This window comes from Chelmon rostratus, chromosome 7 (assembly GCF_017976325.1).
Source record: "Chelmon rostratus isolate fCheRos1 chromosome 7, fCheRos1.pri, whole genome shotgun sequence".
In the NCBI taxonomy this organism is placed as follows: Eukaryota; Metazoa; Chordata; class Actinopteri; order Chaetodontiformes; family Chaetodontidae; genus Chelmon; species Chelmon rostratus.
In genome coordinates this window covers 15,436,950-15,452,160 of record NC_055664.1, presented here as the reverse complement: position 1 = coordinate 15,452,160, position 15,211 = coordinate 15,436,950, and the positions used below count along the sequence as shown (strand labels likewise).

At 45.7% G+C, this 15,211-nt stretch overlaps 1 protein-coding gene across 4 annotated transcripts in view; it reads right to left on the bottom strand.

Moving 5' to 3' along the window:
* The window catches only part of kmt2a (lysine (K)-specific methyltransferase 2A), a 37,368-nt gene that overhangs the window by 13,226 nt on the left and 8,931 nt on the right, over nucleotides 1-15,211 (bottom strand). For 2 of the 4 annotated variants that reach the window (XM_041939971.1, XM_041939973.1), the window contains exons 3-22: nucleotides 11,769-15,160; nucleotides 10,991-11,168; nucleotides 9,599-9,827; nucleotides 8,776-9,467; nucleotides 8,609-8,682; nucleotides 8,265-8,501; nucleotides 7,989-8,135; nucleotides 6,680-6,778; nucleotides 6,246-6,366; nucleotides 5,955-6,068; nucleotides 5,516-5,700; nucleotides 5,163-5,339; nucleotides 4,561-4,671; nucleotides 4,124-4,197; nucleotides 1,253-1,467; nucleotides 1,067-1,161; nucleotides 846-983; nucleotides 601-759; nucleotides 282-393; nucleotides 118-196 (exon numbers count right to left, since the gene is read on the bottom strand). In XM_041939971.1, the coding sequence (XP_041795905.1) occupies nucleotides 118-196; nucleotides 282-393; nucleotides 601-759; nucleotides 846-983; nucleotides 1,067-1,161; nucleotides 1,253-1,467; nucleotides 4,124-4,197; nucleotides 4,561-4,671; nucleotides 5,163-5,339; nucleotides 5,516-5,700; nucleotides 5,955-6,068; nucleotides 6,246-6,366; nucleotides 6,680-6,778; nucleotides 7,989-8,135; nucleotides 8,265-8,501; nucleotides 8,609-8,682; nucleotides 8,776-9,467; nucleotides 9,599-9,827; nucleotides 10,991-11,168; nucleotides 11,769-15,160 (6,628 nt within the window). The remainder of the gene's footprint in view (nucleotides 1-117; nucleotides 197-281; nucleotides 394-600; nucleotides 760-845; nucleotides 984-1,066; nucleotides 1,162-1,252; nucleotides 1,468-4,123; nucleotides 4,198-4,560; nucleotides 4,672-5,162; nucleotides 5,340-5,515; nucleotides 5,701-5,954; nucleotides 6,069-6,245; nucleotides 6,367-6,679; nucleotides 6,779-7,988; nucleotides 8,136-8,264; nucleotides 8,502-8,608; nucleotides 8,683-8,775; nucleotides 9,468-9,598; nucleotides 9,828-10,990; nucleotides 11,169-11,768; nucleotides 15,161-15,211) is intronic. The other 2 variants (XM_041939974.1, XM_041939972.1) reach the window with 2 other exon arrangements.

The following is a 15,211-nucleotide window of genomic DNA, read 5'->3' as shown; positions in this document are numbered from 1 at the left end:
ATTAATTTTCCTCCAGCAGTTAGCTATACTTTAGTTGAAGAGAGAATGGTAATGGTGATATTTAAATTGCAAGAGAAGACTTTCAGATAAATGAAGAAAAGACGAAAACAAACTTACTGGTATCCTACAGGGAAGAGTTTGCGTTTGCAGTCTGAGAGTTCGGTCAGTATCCCCAAACAATCAATGGTCATGGAGCCTGCAATGATGGTGTTTAAATCAGCATACAAGAGACACTCAGAAATGGACATTTAGCCACCAACATCCACCAGCAATTGACCTACCTATCATCATGTGGACATTTTCAGGCTCCAGTCCTGCCAGCCACTTCCTCCTGAGACTTATGCCCTCCAGGTCCACCAGGATCCTGCGGGTCACCTCAAACCCAGACACCACCTAGAGAAAAAAAATACACAAATACAGGAAAGTTGAAGAGAAAAAACTTCAAGTCACAGCTCCTTGCCATTTCATCTGTATGAAAGACATAGACAAGATTAACTGATGTCTAAGTTTCAACAGCTTGAATCTACTTTTAAGGGAAGTTAAGGGTCTAAATGTATTAATGAGGTTTTCATTATATAGTAAATGATGAGATTTATTTACTTCTCCCTTGATGAGGTCCCTGTGCTTTGGACAGTAGACTTTCTTGTCCTCCAGGAAGACGCAGTGGCACTGGCGGGCGCACATGAAGTGGTAGTTACTGGTGCAAGAGGTGAGGCAACAGCCAACTGTGGCCCCAGGCTTTTGACACTTCTCACAGCGCTGAACACAAAGCACAACAGGCTGTAAATGTCTGTCCCTCAAATACACACACAGAGTGGGAGCTTGTGATGGACAAAGTGTCTTACCAGCTGCTTTCCCCTGAGAACAGCCATGTGAACATTCTTAAGAGAGCCATCATCATCCTCGAACACCTCTGCAGACCACAGGGCGCAGTTCACATGGGTCCACTCATTCTGACCGATGTACAACAGCCTGCCTCCCTCCTGAAAAGAAACAGGCATGTTACAAGTGACACAAAGACATACTTATGTGTATGAAAGGGAGTCCAAGCAGATGTCCGACTCACATTAGTGTTTTCATCTCCATACTTCAGACATAGAACACATTGCCTGTTATCACTAACACCTGGCGGAGGAGGGAGGTCTGGGCTGTCTTCACGATCTGAAAAGAAGACGTCAACAAACAAAGTGACACAATGTTCAAAAACAGTCTGCACGTAAGTAATTGTGCATATATTTGCAGGCTGTCTTACCCGGTAGGAGTGGGGGTGGTGGGGGTAGAGATGGAGGGAGAGGAGGAGGGGAGGCTGGAGAATCCGGTTCACCAGGGGTCTTGGGACGGGGAGCTGGGATGATCTTTTTCATAAGGTGGGGGTGCTCAGCACGGGAAAGCTCCTGCCTCTCCTGCCACTGGGCGTAGTTATGGTCCAGGGATGGAGGCAGCACTGCATTTGGGAGGAGCCCACTGCTGGGGGACAACGGTATACAGAGACAGGCGCTCTTAACGGATGGCATATCGGCACTAAAAATGATCGGGTAAAATTAGAAGTTGTGATTGTTTGATTGCCAAAGCCCTGGTGTAAACAACAGAGTCCAAAAAGAACTTCAAAAAAACGACATGCGCAATTATGTGGGTTTACTACTTCAGTAAAGCCTGAGGGCCAGAAAAAGACTCTAAAAACACGATTCCGGTTTTAGTATGTGTGGTGGGGATTGGTTTTACATCAAAACAACACTCATAAACACTCACTCACAGTGTTACGCACGACCAAGGCAGCTTCGCTTACTTTGAGTGGCGTTTTCCACAAATAAAGACTGTGATTATTGACCTCAACAAGGTGGCTAAACAAACTTGGGATTTTGAAGTAAAGCACATTTCCTATTTTGCACAACAAGTTGAAACAAGTTTATAATATTGTTTTTGTGTAGTCTTATTGAACTAAACTTAAAAATCAAGTGCCACTGAGCCACCTGCTCTATTATAATATATTTAAAAGGCTCTAGTAAGCATACATGCGCCGCTTAAATTTTCATGACAGACTAGAGGTGATGCAAAAAACACAATCTCAAAAAAGTCTAAATCAATATAAAATATGCTGTTTTCCTCAAAAAGAACGTGACGTGTTGCTTTTTAAAGATGCATGAGAAAGGGTGTCCCTCAACACCGCCATACAGATTACACGCACTGCTATGAGCGTCTCAAAATTCCTCTCAGCAGTATGTGAGCAGTGACACCACTAATAAATAATCACATGCAAGGAGCTTTGCCAAGTTAAGTTCTGCCAAGTCAAGCAAGGCTGGGTAACTGGGGTGATGCTAAGTCTCATATTTAATATGCCAGTGCAGGTATTAAACAGGCATCAAACCAATGATGGCCACAGGATCCACTGAATGGATCATTGGTTTCCTGGACTGGAGCACTGATACATATCGCAACAGACCAAACTGACAAGTAAACCACAATTAGACCACAAACATCTATCAAAGAGCCTTCAAGTGAAATGTGACACTGTTATGGTTAGCCTCCCACAATGCCTGGAAGATAGGCAGAATAAATGGCCGGGGAAAGATGAGAGCTAAATATAAGTGAGAGAGTTAGTAAATGAGTGTGACAGAGAGAGTGTGTGAATGAGTGTTCTTTCCAATATGCAGAACAGTAAAACCACAGCATTAATTTACATTTGAGTGAAAGGTTGAAAAAGAAAGAAAAAGTGTCTATGGGCTATTCCTTCTAGTAATGTCAAATGATAAGTCTGTGATCTGTGTACACAGCAGCAATGATTCAATATGATAATCATTTCATTATCATTTAAGGATGCAAGAAAGTACATGGCAGTATGCACCTTTAAAGTTAGTTTGCCAATAGTCAGTTACTGCTATCAGCTGAAAAAAACACATATTGTGCATCCCTACTATTAATCGCTGATGTAAAGGCATGTGCTCTAATCAATATCTGCTGTCCTTCACAAGTTTCAGGTAACTGCTCACACGCTTAGACAAGCTGAACTACCTACAGATAAGGGGAGTTGATTTCATTGATCCTGCATTTTTTAGTCGATAAAGACAGCACATAAACATAGAGATGTTGACTATTTCTTAATAATCACATCAATCAGTGATATTCTGCAGAGTGTATGGGCCTCCAATCATCTATTATCTACTTACATTCACCACTAAGATGTCCAGCGGGCTCATTAAATGAAACTGTGGAATCAATTTCATTACTGCAACTTTAAATCCTGATTGGGACTTTTAATCACAGTCATTTTCCTGAGATGAATCATGTTGAAAGAAAACCACTTCATTGATCTAGTCCACTCAGTGACTGATTTCTTAAAAGTTGTTACAAGAGTCTGGTGTTTGCTGTCATGGCTGAGAAAACATTTCAGTTGTGATTCCTAAAACTGAATATCGCACCACTTCACCGCTCAAACTATACAACGTGACTATCATATGAAATCCTGATCTCGCCCCTTGGCTGTTACTTGCACTAATTTGACTCAGAGGTTGCTGGTACAGTCAGCCCAGACACATTAGATGATGGTACAGCTTCTCCCAGAAAAAACACATTTTCCCCACATTTCAATAATTACAGACCTTAAGTTCTAGAAAACCTGCAGTTCTTCTCCAAGCTCTTTGGACGGGTTCACATTACAGGAGTATTACATTTTGAATTTTTATTCTCTGTTATTACAAACATAACTCGCACTGCAAGTTTAAAAAAATAATGGCACATCACACACTTTACAATACTATCAAGACTGTGAGCGCTGCCTGCTAGGGGGCATTGATTAAGTATTAACTTTCAGACTTTGTACATATTAGTTTGAGTTTTCATTTTAACTTCTTGTCCAGTACTTTTGCATGATTTTATGGTTGTACTTTCAAACCTTTCAAATCAAAAGAAAACTGCTGCAGTAAGCACATAAATCTACTAAATTTTCAAAAACATTTTCAAATAATTACATCATAACACTGCAAAAGTCATCTAGAACCAGCTTTTAAAGAAAAAATGATGGGTTACATAACTGTAATGAGTTACTCAGAACAGTTGGATACTGTACACCGAAAACTATGTAATCAGTTCAACCTCTTGTATTGAATACGGTGCGATGGACACTCACTTGGCAGAGACATTTTGCCTTTCCCAGAACCTGGACTCTTTCACTTTGAACCAAGGGAAGATTCGGTCCATTTGCTGAAAGAAAAAACATTCAAAGTTTGCACATCATCCTTTTAAAGCACTTGCACAGACATGCACTTGGGTCAAGACGGTGATTACTGATGCTGTAGCTCAACAGAGGGGCTCTAACTTGATGTTACAATGCACTGACCAAGGTACTTAACCTACTGTGTACCTGCTACATGGTAACCCCAATCAGAGGATGAAGAAAATATATGTCTGTGAGCTTGTGTGTAAATCTGTGTGTGTCTGAAAAGAATGTGGCATCACATAAGTTGATAAACAACAGATAAACTGCCTAATATGAGCCAAATGTATACAACTGGTGGTGCTGAAAGCCAGTGAATTTGATCCAGAGAGCTGATTTGAGGTTCTCACCCGAATGAAGAAAGACTTGACCATGCTGTTGGCTTTCCTGCTCTCAGGCTGGCCGCCGTCACTGTTGATGGCCGTCTGAATGATTCGAACGATGTCATCACTGAACTCCAGCTGGGAGAGAAATGATGTACAGACACACACACATGTGGAGTCATTGTTAAAACAGTTAAGTGCTGATGAACATGAGTGGAAAGGTCATTACAATAGCTGTCTATGTTGATTTACCATAACACAGCACAGGCCTGACCATGGATTCAAGAGACGAGGACACGCACATACAATATGGAACTCAATAACAAATGCTTTGAAGCGATTATACTTTTCTATGCAGATGGCTTAGAAAGAGCTTGTGACGGACTCTGAATCAAACCCTCACTATTCAGCCCCTGCATCAAATCATTAGGCAAACAGACTTTCTCTTGTTTAGAAAATGTTTACCGATGGTTAGCCTGCATTGATCCTCTTCATCCTCTAACAAAAGTACAGTAAATATAAACACAGATTAAAATTTAGTGGACAATACACTTCTGATATGGTGTCTTAAAACTGCACCAGGTCCAGCCAGAACAGCAGAGATGTTCTTTGAAAGACAACATACTTACCACAGACTTGTAGCGACCTTGGTCCATCTTTTTCTCAATGGACTCCAGGTCTGGAGGGGAGTCACTGGGAGGTGTTGCGGTGACTTCTGTCAGGACTGGAGGATCTGGGCCCTCCGGGGAACGCCGGGATGGAAGACTCTCCTCTGTCTCTGGATTCAGCTCTGGAGGCTTCACCGCCTGCTCAAAACCACACTGAGTTACACACTGAGTTAAGCTGAGGTTTGTATTCATGAACACAGCACCACAATAAGATAAGTTACAAAATAAAACACAACTACTACTACGTCTGGCAAAGAATCACAGCAACATGTACTGAAACTGAAGAAGAAGCAGCAGCAGCATGTGTATCTAACCTGTCTGTAGCGTAACAGGTGTGAGGATGTGCGTGAGTTGAGCAGTGCAGTGAGGACGTGGCGAACGCAGCCCTGAAGCTCCCTCTCCAGCGCCGTCCTCCACTCAGCCGGATGGCGTTCGGTACATTTGGTACACGTGTAGGCAACGCTCTCTGGCAGCTTTGATAGCAGCTCGTACATTTCATCTGGATGACAGGCAAAGATGACAGGTCATTATTGCTCCCATTATTAGGTTTATCGTCTTTCAGCCTCTCATCAACATGACAGAACTCACAGGGCAGGCCTGTCAGTTAGCTTCACAGACGCTGACAACTGACAAGACAAATGCAACAAGTGCTGCTGGATAAAAGCTAAACACAGTGTTCCACTTGTGAAGAACATACAGTAAACTTGTGCTTTAATATGATCTTCTACCTGCCTTTTTGGGGAGCCTACTGACCTGTCAGATTCTCACACTTGGCGTGAACCCAGTGGTTGCAACGGCCACACTCCATCATCTTGCTGTCGTAGTCATCATCATCATAGCACTTATCACAAAGTGGGCAGAAGTTTCCTGATAAAAACATGGTAACAGGCACAGCAAGATTAGATTAGTCTTCAAAATACAGGATTCCTAAGAAATCCTTCTCCTGTGATTTCAGAAAGAACACCAGTGGTGTATACTGTATATAATGTATACTGACTCCTTTACAGTCAACAGCACTTTGGCCTCTACGTGCTTGTCACTTACCTTTAGCAAAGAGTTTGGCACAGTCATGACACATGGAAAAGTCATGTGACCACTTGGCATCCCAGGACTTCCCGGGTTTAGTGGCACCACAACTCTTACAGCGCACACACTTTGTGCAAACCTGAAAAGAAATAACACATAAAACAAGGTGGTGACTACATGGCAGAAACTTGCAAGCAGTTGTGTGAAGAGTAGGGATGGTGTGAAAGTGAGTAAAATGTTTTCATAGATACTGCCTGCGAGAGGGGCCCATGAATGTAAGTAGCACAATCGTGAGAAGCAGGACAAAGGTGTGAACAAAAGGAGAAGTCAGAGAAAAAAATGTGTGAGCATAATGCTAAAGTTTGTTCAGGCACTGGTGAAAGTGTCACAGTTACGTAAAGAGGGTGAGAGGGTGGAGAGGAATCTAAAGGAAGAGTTGTGTGCATCCCTACCCAGACTCTCTTCTTCTTGGTGGGTCTGGTGGGGTGGTTGGGACCCAGGCACTCCGGGTGATAGCTGTTACGGCACTTATCACACTCTAGCAGCTGCTGCTACAGCGACAGAGGCCAAAAGTGAGATTAGATCATTTAAATATCGAATGAGGCAACATTAAGTTCTAGATGCCAAACAAACAACACAGTTCTGTTCACTGCAAATTAGACACATATATGTCACCTCAGTTGTTTGAGATGAATGAATGAAAGATGAAACATCACAGTGTTTTCATGCGTTCATTTAGGATTTTAGGCAGAGATTTAACTACAGTGCTCCCCCCCAGTTTATCAAGGGAAAATTCATAGCGGGCTTCATGGATGGATGAACATCATTATCAAAAGCATTATGATACGGTGATAGTGCGAGACGTCTAGAGCTGTGCTTGTCAGGGTCACAGTCACTGAAGGGGCAAATGCAGTGAAGTTTTTCTTGTGGTTTTGAGTCAACGTGATTAGCTTTAGAACACACACTTTCCCCCAATTTGCAAACCAAACCATACAAGAACACTAAAAATTAAAAGCCATGGATAAGTTAGCAACTGTTCCATGAAACTTCTGCTCTCTATTTGTCTGGCAATTGTGTAGTTTGGAGCACATGCATCTGCATGCAGTTGATGTGATGTACATTTCTGTTTCCAACTTTCCCACTGATCTACAGATGACGGTAATGTGCCAAGAAACGCAGCAATGCACCAGCTAAGGCAGGGGAGAAAACGGCTAGCGAGTAAACATGGATGTAAACGATGCACGCTTTGCAAATGTTTTTTGAGAACAGAAATTCTCTCAATGTGTGTGCTAGACCTCAATGATACAAATGTGAGAAAATGTCCGGTGAGTAATACTGACTGTAAATGATTGATTTACAAGATAACTGCACAGGGGCACCTTTTAAGTAGGATTTCTGGTTGAAATAAAACAATTTTCTCAGCATTTATAACATCTGCTGCCTGATTCTTGATGGCCGATAACCACCAAACCTAAACATCATAATAACGTATGCCAACAGAACAAAACAATCCAACAGCTGTTGGACTGTGTTGCAAAGATCACATATGTCTATCCAGAATTCTAAAGTGACACCATGCACATTTTACACATGTCTTGACTTCAATAATACAATCATGGCAGGAATCCAAGACGCTGATTAAGTGCTGTCTGCTGGCAAGGCTAGCACGTTTCTTTCTAGTGAAGATTCACACTGTCACTCTGCACTAAGCTTCTTTTGTGCACAGCTTTAAAATGAACAGAACGGTACTGAATGGCTCACTTTAGTTTTCTGGTGCTGGCGTCCACAGGCCTGGCAGAATCTGCATCGTCGACAACACCAATTTTCAAACTGCTCCTGGAGAGGGCGCTCAGATTCCCCGAGGCAAAAGAGATGGAACGGTTCACAGCATACCTGGCAGAAGACAAACTATAGGTAGAGAGAAACAAACCATAGAGAAAGAGAGACAGAAACTGTTAGAATTGAAAAAGAGGGGAAATTTGCTTAATTTCTCGAATTAAAAAGCAAACGTTTTCAAGACAATGACTATTTCTTTACCTCAACATTCCCACTGCTTGCACATAAGAAGCAGAGCACCCTGGGTGTGACAGGCACAGAGGTGAGCAGGCTGAGGCCACCAGCCTCCCACACCTTCTCAACATCATGGTCCCTCTTGAAATCCACTCTGATACGATGCACTCCGTCGCAGGGAGCTCTGGACTTCGTCTGGCCCCTAGTCGAGGGAGTGCTCAGCCAGTTTAAAGTACTGCTGCTGGGGGGTTTAGCGGTCAGTGGCTTCTCGTGTTCATCGGGCAAGAGGAGAGTGACAGAGGAGGGTAAATATCACAAATTATACCTGATCTATGCAGTGAGAATGCAACGTTTCAGTGACTACTGCTTACCTTGTCTTTTGGTCTCTGTTTAGGAGATGGAGGAACAGAGCGGGAAGTTGGCTTCTTCAACTGTTTTGATTCAACTGTGAAAAAGATAACATGAAAAAGTCTAAACTACTGTATACATTTAGCATAACTTTAACACAAGACAAGAAAGTGCGACCATTTTTTTTAACCTGTATCTGAAATCGTTGAGCTCGGCTGTTGCGATGAGTGCTGCTGGGGCTTCTTCTTGGGCTCGCTCAGTGGAATCTTGGGTGAAGCATCTTTTTTTGAAGGTGCCTGACTAGCAAGAGGCCGTTGCTGCTGTTGTGATGATTGATGAGATTGCGTACACTGAGAGGGGGAATTCTGGGCTGAAGATGATGGAGAGGAAGATGACGAGGATGAAGAAGATGAAGAAGTAGAAGAGGAGGATGAGGAGGATGAGGAGGAGGATGTTGGTACAGACTGCAGTGGTTTGTGTCCCTTCTTACTGGTGACACTGCTCGAGACGGAGAGCTGTTTGGTGTCTGGTGTCAGGGCTGGAGACTGGCTCTGGGCTGTGACTGCGCTGGGGGCCTGAGGGGGTTCGACCGGGGCCGGGGAAGATGCAAGGGATGGAGATGATTGCTTTGAAGATGGCTGCTGTCTTGACTTCTCCTCTCCCAGCTTGAGTGGAGGAGTTTCACTCTTCTTGCGGGGGGGCTCCTCCTTCGGTGGTGCTGGAGTGGGTTTAGGGCCCGACTCTGAGATAGGTCCTTTTACCAGATTGAGACCCTCCCTCTTCTCAGACAACTTGTTCTTTTTCTTGTCTTTCTTGCCCTTGCCCTGCTTCTGAAGAAACATCTTTGAGGGCATCCACTGCAAGTTCTGACATTTCCTCATCCTGTAGACATTGACACAAAATTCAACCTTTAGTTTCTTAAAAATTCCATCAAAAATTAGCATTATCAAATGTTACTTCATTGAGAATTACAATAATCTATGGTGGAAAACAGCTCATCAGCTAAGACTTACTTGCAGCATTGCTTTTTAATATTTCGTCCTCCAAATTTAGGCTTGTCGAGACAGTTGGTACAGACACCACAATCTTCCGGGACTTGGCAGCCTGAGCATTGGCCACAGCGCCGTGACCGGCGCCCCTTCTTGGGAGGAGCTTCTTGAACAGCCTTTTGTCGGGTCTCCCGTGGCTTTATGGGAGGGGACTGAGGCTCTGCCTCCTCTGAGCCTGCTACAGATGACTTATCTGTAAAAAGAGATACATCGCACATATCATCATTACTGACACATGGTAGGACAGCATTTACTCGACTCATTAGGGTTTAAGACACTTAAATGCTTCTGGGTCTGGTCAGAAAAAGCAAAAAGCAGCAAAAAGTATTTTGCACATTGTTGTTAAGCACACTTATGGGTCACAAATTTACAATACTGTTGAAAAAACGGACTGATTCAGCCAATCATTTCAGAAATGTAAACACTGGTTTCAGGCTCTTTAGTGACATACAGTACGTTGCCTTGAATGACAGCGCTTCAATCTAATATTCTCACTCTTTCCGCTGCACAATGCAAAGCTCAAAACTTGGCTAAATCTAAATAAAGACAGTCAAAAACAAGGCTTTTATGGTCTTTCTCAGCTGAGTAAACAGTAGTCTATAGATTTTTTTTTATAATACATCCCCTATATCACATATAATGTAATGTGAGATCACAGATCTCAGAACACAGATGTGCTCAGATTAAACGACCAGGCAAACATGGGAATGATATAATTAAGTTAAAGACATGTCACTGACATCAGCTCCTCACAAGAATTCACATGTTCCAACATGGCATGAAAGCAGTCAAAATAAAAGGAACAGGGCAGCCAAACTCTGCTCCTTCCATCACCACTTCACTGTGTACTTGTGCTCTCATTGATGACTGGATTTCTCTGCTCTTGTGATTAGTCTGTCATCACAGCACGCCACAGAACTTTTTCAGGACTCAAGCAGATGTTGTGTCATAAATAACAAACGCTCAACTCGGTCTGCTCTGCAAGTCAATCAGAGCGCGTTACGCTGATTGTATAAACACATCACCCTACTATAATAGGGCCAAGCAGTGGTGCTAACCAAGCCCCAACTCGGAATAGTCTTGAGTAAAGGGCCTGATAATGTGAAGTTTTAGCAGTGTTTTTTTTTCTCCCTGTAATACTATCTGTGTTAAAATTGTTAAAAAGCCAAGTATAAGTGTGACCTGTTGAACTATAACATCTGGCAATCCTGTTAGATGTGTATTCAAGTCCATTATCATGCTCAGGCTGTAGACTACCATTCATTACATTTATATCTCCACATTCGAGTCAATAAACTTTAAAAGCCAGGTTGTAATCCACATGCAGGTGGAGACCAGAGGTTGAGTGTGCCTCACCATCGTTCCCCATGGAAGATAGGATCTTCTCTCTCTCCTCCCAGGGCAAGGCACTAAGTGTGGGCATGTCATCAGGGAACACTGCCCGATTACGGCCGAGAGCCACAGCTGCACGACGACATACATGCTTGATGCGTGGGCCACGGACTGAGGTCTCTGATGAGTCACTCTCTTGACCCTGTTCACAAGCACAAATGACCGCAAAAAGTGAAATATATATTTGAAGAGCGTGCTTCATGATGACAATACATACACAGACAATCGCACACATGTAGGTGTTGCCCACGACCTTACAGGGTTAATTTCATTTGCTGTGAATGTTTCATGAAACCACACAAAACATTTATCTCTAGATAATGTCTAATAATGTTGAGGCTGATGAAGCAACGGTGGAGGATGTACAGGTACTGTCAAAACTAGAGTTTGTGCAACAGCTATGATGAGCTCAACTGGGACAGGGAATTTTTCTCTTGAAAGTTTGCAATGACTATAATAAATAAACAGGGGAGTATATTATGTTACAATACTTTCAAAAGCACAGCGAGTGCTGCTTTCTGCATAATGTATGAGACTAACAGAATTCCCCTTGAGCAAAACCCCTCTGTGGGACTTTCCTATCATCAAGTTTCACTTTAAGTACAAACACAGATTTCTATTTATAGCAAAAATTCATAGCATTATGTCGCTCGTGGCTATACGATGAGAATGAGAGATGAGCAAGTTTTTTGTTGGGGAGACACAATAACTGTGAAAGCTAGCCATGAAACGAAAAACTGACCTGGACCTTTGTCTGGTCTGCAGGCTTCATCTTACTCTTCTTGATCTCAAAGAGCTGGGCTTTGGCCTTCTTCAGTAGTCCAACAACCCGCTTGTCGGTCACAGGCTGTTTCTCTGCTTGTGCCAACATTGATCCAAGAGAGGAGACAGGGAGTTGTTGTCTGCCTGGCTGCCCTGGAAGGTTTGCTGTCTGCTGGCTAGGAGCACTTTGTTTCTCTTTCTCCTTTTCCCCATCCTCGATCTCTGTTCCTTTCTCAGATGGTCTGCCTTTCTTAGACAGACGCCCTTTAGCAATGGACACGGGAACAGTGGAATGGAGCCCACGCACATCTGAGGAAGCAGTGTCAGAACCCGTGTCAACTGATGTTGATTTTTTTCTCCCTGGAGCCTTTTTTGGAGCAAGAGATAAAAGAGCATCTTCTGAGTCCCTCCCATCCACAGTAAACAAGCTGGAAGGTGCACTGGGCGAGCCATCTGGTGTAGAAACCTTACTTCTTTTCTCCAAATCCTTTCTCCCATCACGCTTATTCTCCTTCTCTTTCTCTCGATTTTTCTCAGTATCCCTTTCTTTTTCTTTTGGAGCAGGTTCCTGGGGGGCTGACAAGCTTTTGTCCTTACCTCCTTTTCCAGCTCCTCGCCCCGTGTCCTGGGCACTGGAAGGAAAGAGTGGGAAAAGTGGGGAAGAAGAGGACGATGTAGCTGACAAAGGAGGTGGGTTTCCGGCAGCCCCTCTCCTGCTATCAGGCGTCCCTTGTGAGGCAAGACCCAAGGATACAGAGGAAAAGGTGCTGAAAGGTGTAGGAGTTAAGGCACTAGTGGCTAGTGGACTTGCAGAAACCCCTGGCAAAGAGCTGGGGTTACTACTGGTGACAGAGCCTGTCAGCGCAGACATGTCAGAGGAGCCTTTCCCCACAGACATGTGGCCTCCCATTTGGCTGCTGCGTCTGGTCATTGAGTGGGAAGGAGACCGTGGATGGCCACGTGGTGTTCCGGAGACCAGTCCTCTCCTACGTCGTGAGGTTCTGCTGGAGCTAGAGGACGTCTGGTGTGGGGAAAGAGAGCCAGGGCTGCTTCCAGAAGATGACTGCAGGGTGACAGACTCAAATATCCGAGAGTGGGCCTCGCTGGGTGTAAAGCGCGGAGCACGAAGCAATGGGCTGCGCTTCTGGAGTGGTGCATCAAAACGCGATGAAGAGGGATGTTGATGGTGGGTGTGTGGGTGAAGAGGGGCAAAAAGACGAGTCCCTGTTCCTGCTCCGCTGCCTGGTGCCGGGAACGCAGCTGGAGCAGCTCCCCCTGCTCCACTAACACCTTGGGGCAACAGCCCCACATCTTCAGCTGTGAGAGGGGGAGGACGGAAGTTGTCAAATATGGGCTTGCGGATGAGGCCCTCCTTAGCATATTTAGCTGAGGAAAAGTACTGCTGTTCAGGGTGAGACAGGGACGTCCAGCGGAAGGTGGGCTCTCTCAAAATTGAGCGGCTTCGTTTGTCTGACAAGCTGGACAGCACTGATGGTCCAGACAGGAAAGGAGGGATGGGGTGAGAGATCCAGGGTGACTGCGGGTGGTGTTCACTGATAGCAGTTGTATTGGAGGAAGCTGACTGGGGAGGCTGCGGAGGGGTGAGGAGAGGGGGAGGTGGAGGTGAAGAAGAGGAGGAGGCTGTGGATGAAGCTTGCTGGGAATTTACAAGTGTAGAGGAGGACATCAGCACTCCTGTTGGTGGGCTGATGATAGGCTTTTTAGCCCCAGTGGTTAGAGTCTCTCTTACCCTCTGGCTCTGACTTCCCCGGCCGACCCCCTGTCCTCTTCGGCCTCGTCGATTCCTCTCTGCCAACACGTGCTCTGGCTCTGGCTCAGAGGGAGGAGAGGGAGGCTGTGAGCTGTGTAACAGGTTGGCAACCCTCTCTCCTTGCGAGGACGGAGAGTGATCCTCTGGCTCTGACAAAGCCTGTGTGGCCTCAGAAGCCTGGGAGTCGCATGATGAGTCATCCAAGCTGGGGCTGCTGGACCTGGAAGACTCTGCAGAGGAGAGCTGGGAGGAATGCTGTGACACAGCACTCGAGCCGCAAGATGCCGCGCTACTGCTAAATCGCCCATTGGCGGCATTGTTGGTGTTGCTGTTGAGCAGACTGGCAGCTGTTGATGGGACACTGGGGGCAGGGGCCGGAGGTGGTGGAGGGGGGAGGCTGTCAATTGGAGCAGTGGTGCCAGTGCTAGTAATAGCAGGTGTAGAGGAGACCGGTACAGGAGAGGGGGAAGAGGAGGCTGTGGAGGTGGGTTGGGCAGATGTGGAGACAGATGAGGGAGTTGTTTCTAACCGTGCCATCTTCATATGGGGTGGCGGAGTTCCAAAGCTGCCCTCATCTTCAATGAAGCGCTTGGGGGTTTTGATGATGCGAAGGGAGACAGTGCTGACCACAGGCATAATGAACTGCCTGATGTTCTTCAGTTGCGTCTTCCTGATGCCAGCTTCAATGGTTCCTGCCCCACTACCCCCGATGGCTACAGCTTCTTTCTCCAGTCGCTTCTGTGCTCCTTTCTTAGCACGCTGCAGCAGCTGTTTAGCGATGGTTGCATCAGTGCGTTTAGAAGAGGGAACAATTCTGACAGGCTTTCTATGGCGAGGACTTTTTCTGAGGCCCACTGTCTTGCCTGGCTTGGAGGGAGACAGGGAGGCAGGTGGATTGGAAGAGTCCTGGTCCTCAGCACCATCCACATTCCCCAGCATGGGCTGCTGAGGAGTGTGTGGGTCTGTGCCTCTATCCCCACCTCTGGCCCTAAAGACCTTATGTTTCCCTTCCCCACATTCAATGGAGGTAGACAGCTGTGCGGCAGCAGCGGCAGCAGCAGCAGCAGCTGCCGCCTCAGCTTTGAGACGCTCAGCTGAGGGCGGTCGCCCACGTCTGCGTCGGGGTACACCAGGCAAAGTCTTGAGCCGTGACTTGAGAGGGGCAAGTTTAGTTGCTTTCAGCCTCTTCAGGTTGGTAACTTTGGATTCACCCCGTCCACCTTTGGGAAGCTTTGCCTCAGTGTCATGTGGCTGAGCAGAGCCCAGTGGCATCCTCTTGGCGCCCTTTCTGTCCTTGTCCTCCTCTGTATCCATGCCCAACTCAGACCCTGCCTGTCTACTGTCCTCCCCTGTTGCATGGCTGCCTGTACTCCAAGCTTTCTTGCTACTTGAAGATGGGGGTCGACCTCTTCTCTTTTCCCCAGTTCCAGGTGGCCTCCCAGGCAGCCTTTTCACCTTCTCAGCTGGCCTGTCAGGGCCTTCAGGTTTCGCCTGTGTTGGGGAGGGAAGGGAGGTGGGGGAAGGTAGACATGCAGCAGCTTTCTGGGCAGTCAGGGCCCGCGGGGGACGGCCTCTGGGTTTCTTCTCCTGTATGGGTGGGCCTGCCGATAGAATCAGAGCATAGAAGCATTACATATAGACACGCTGTACAG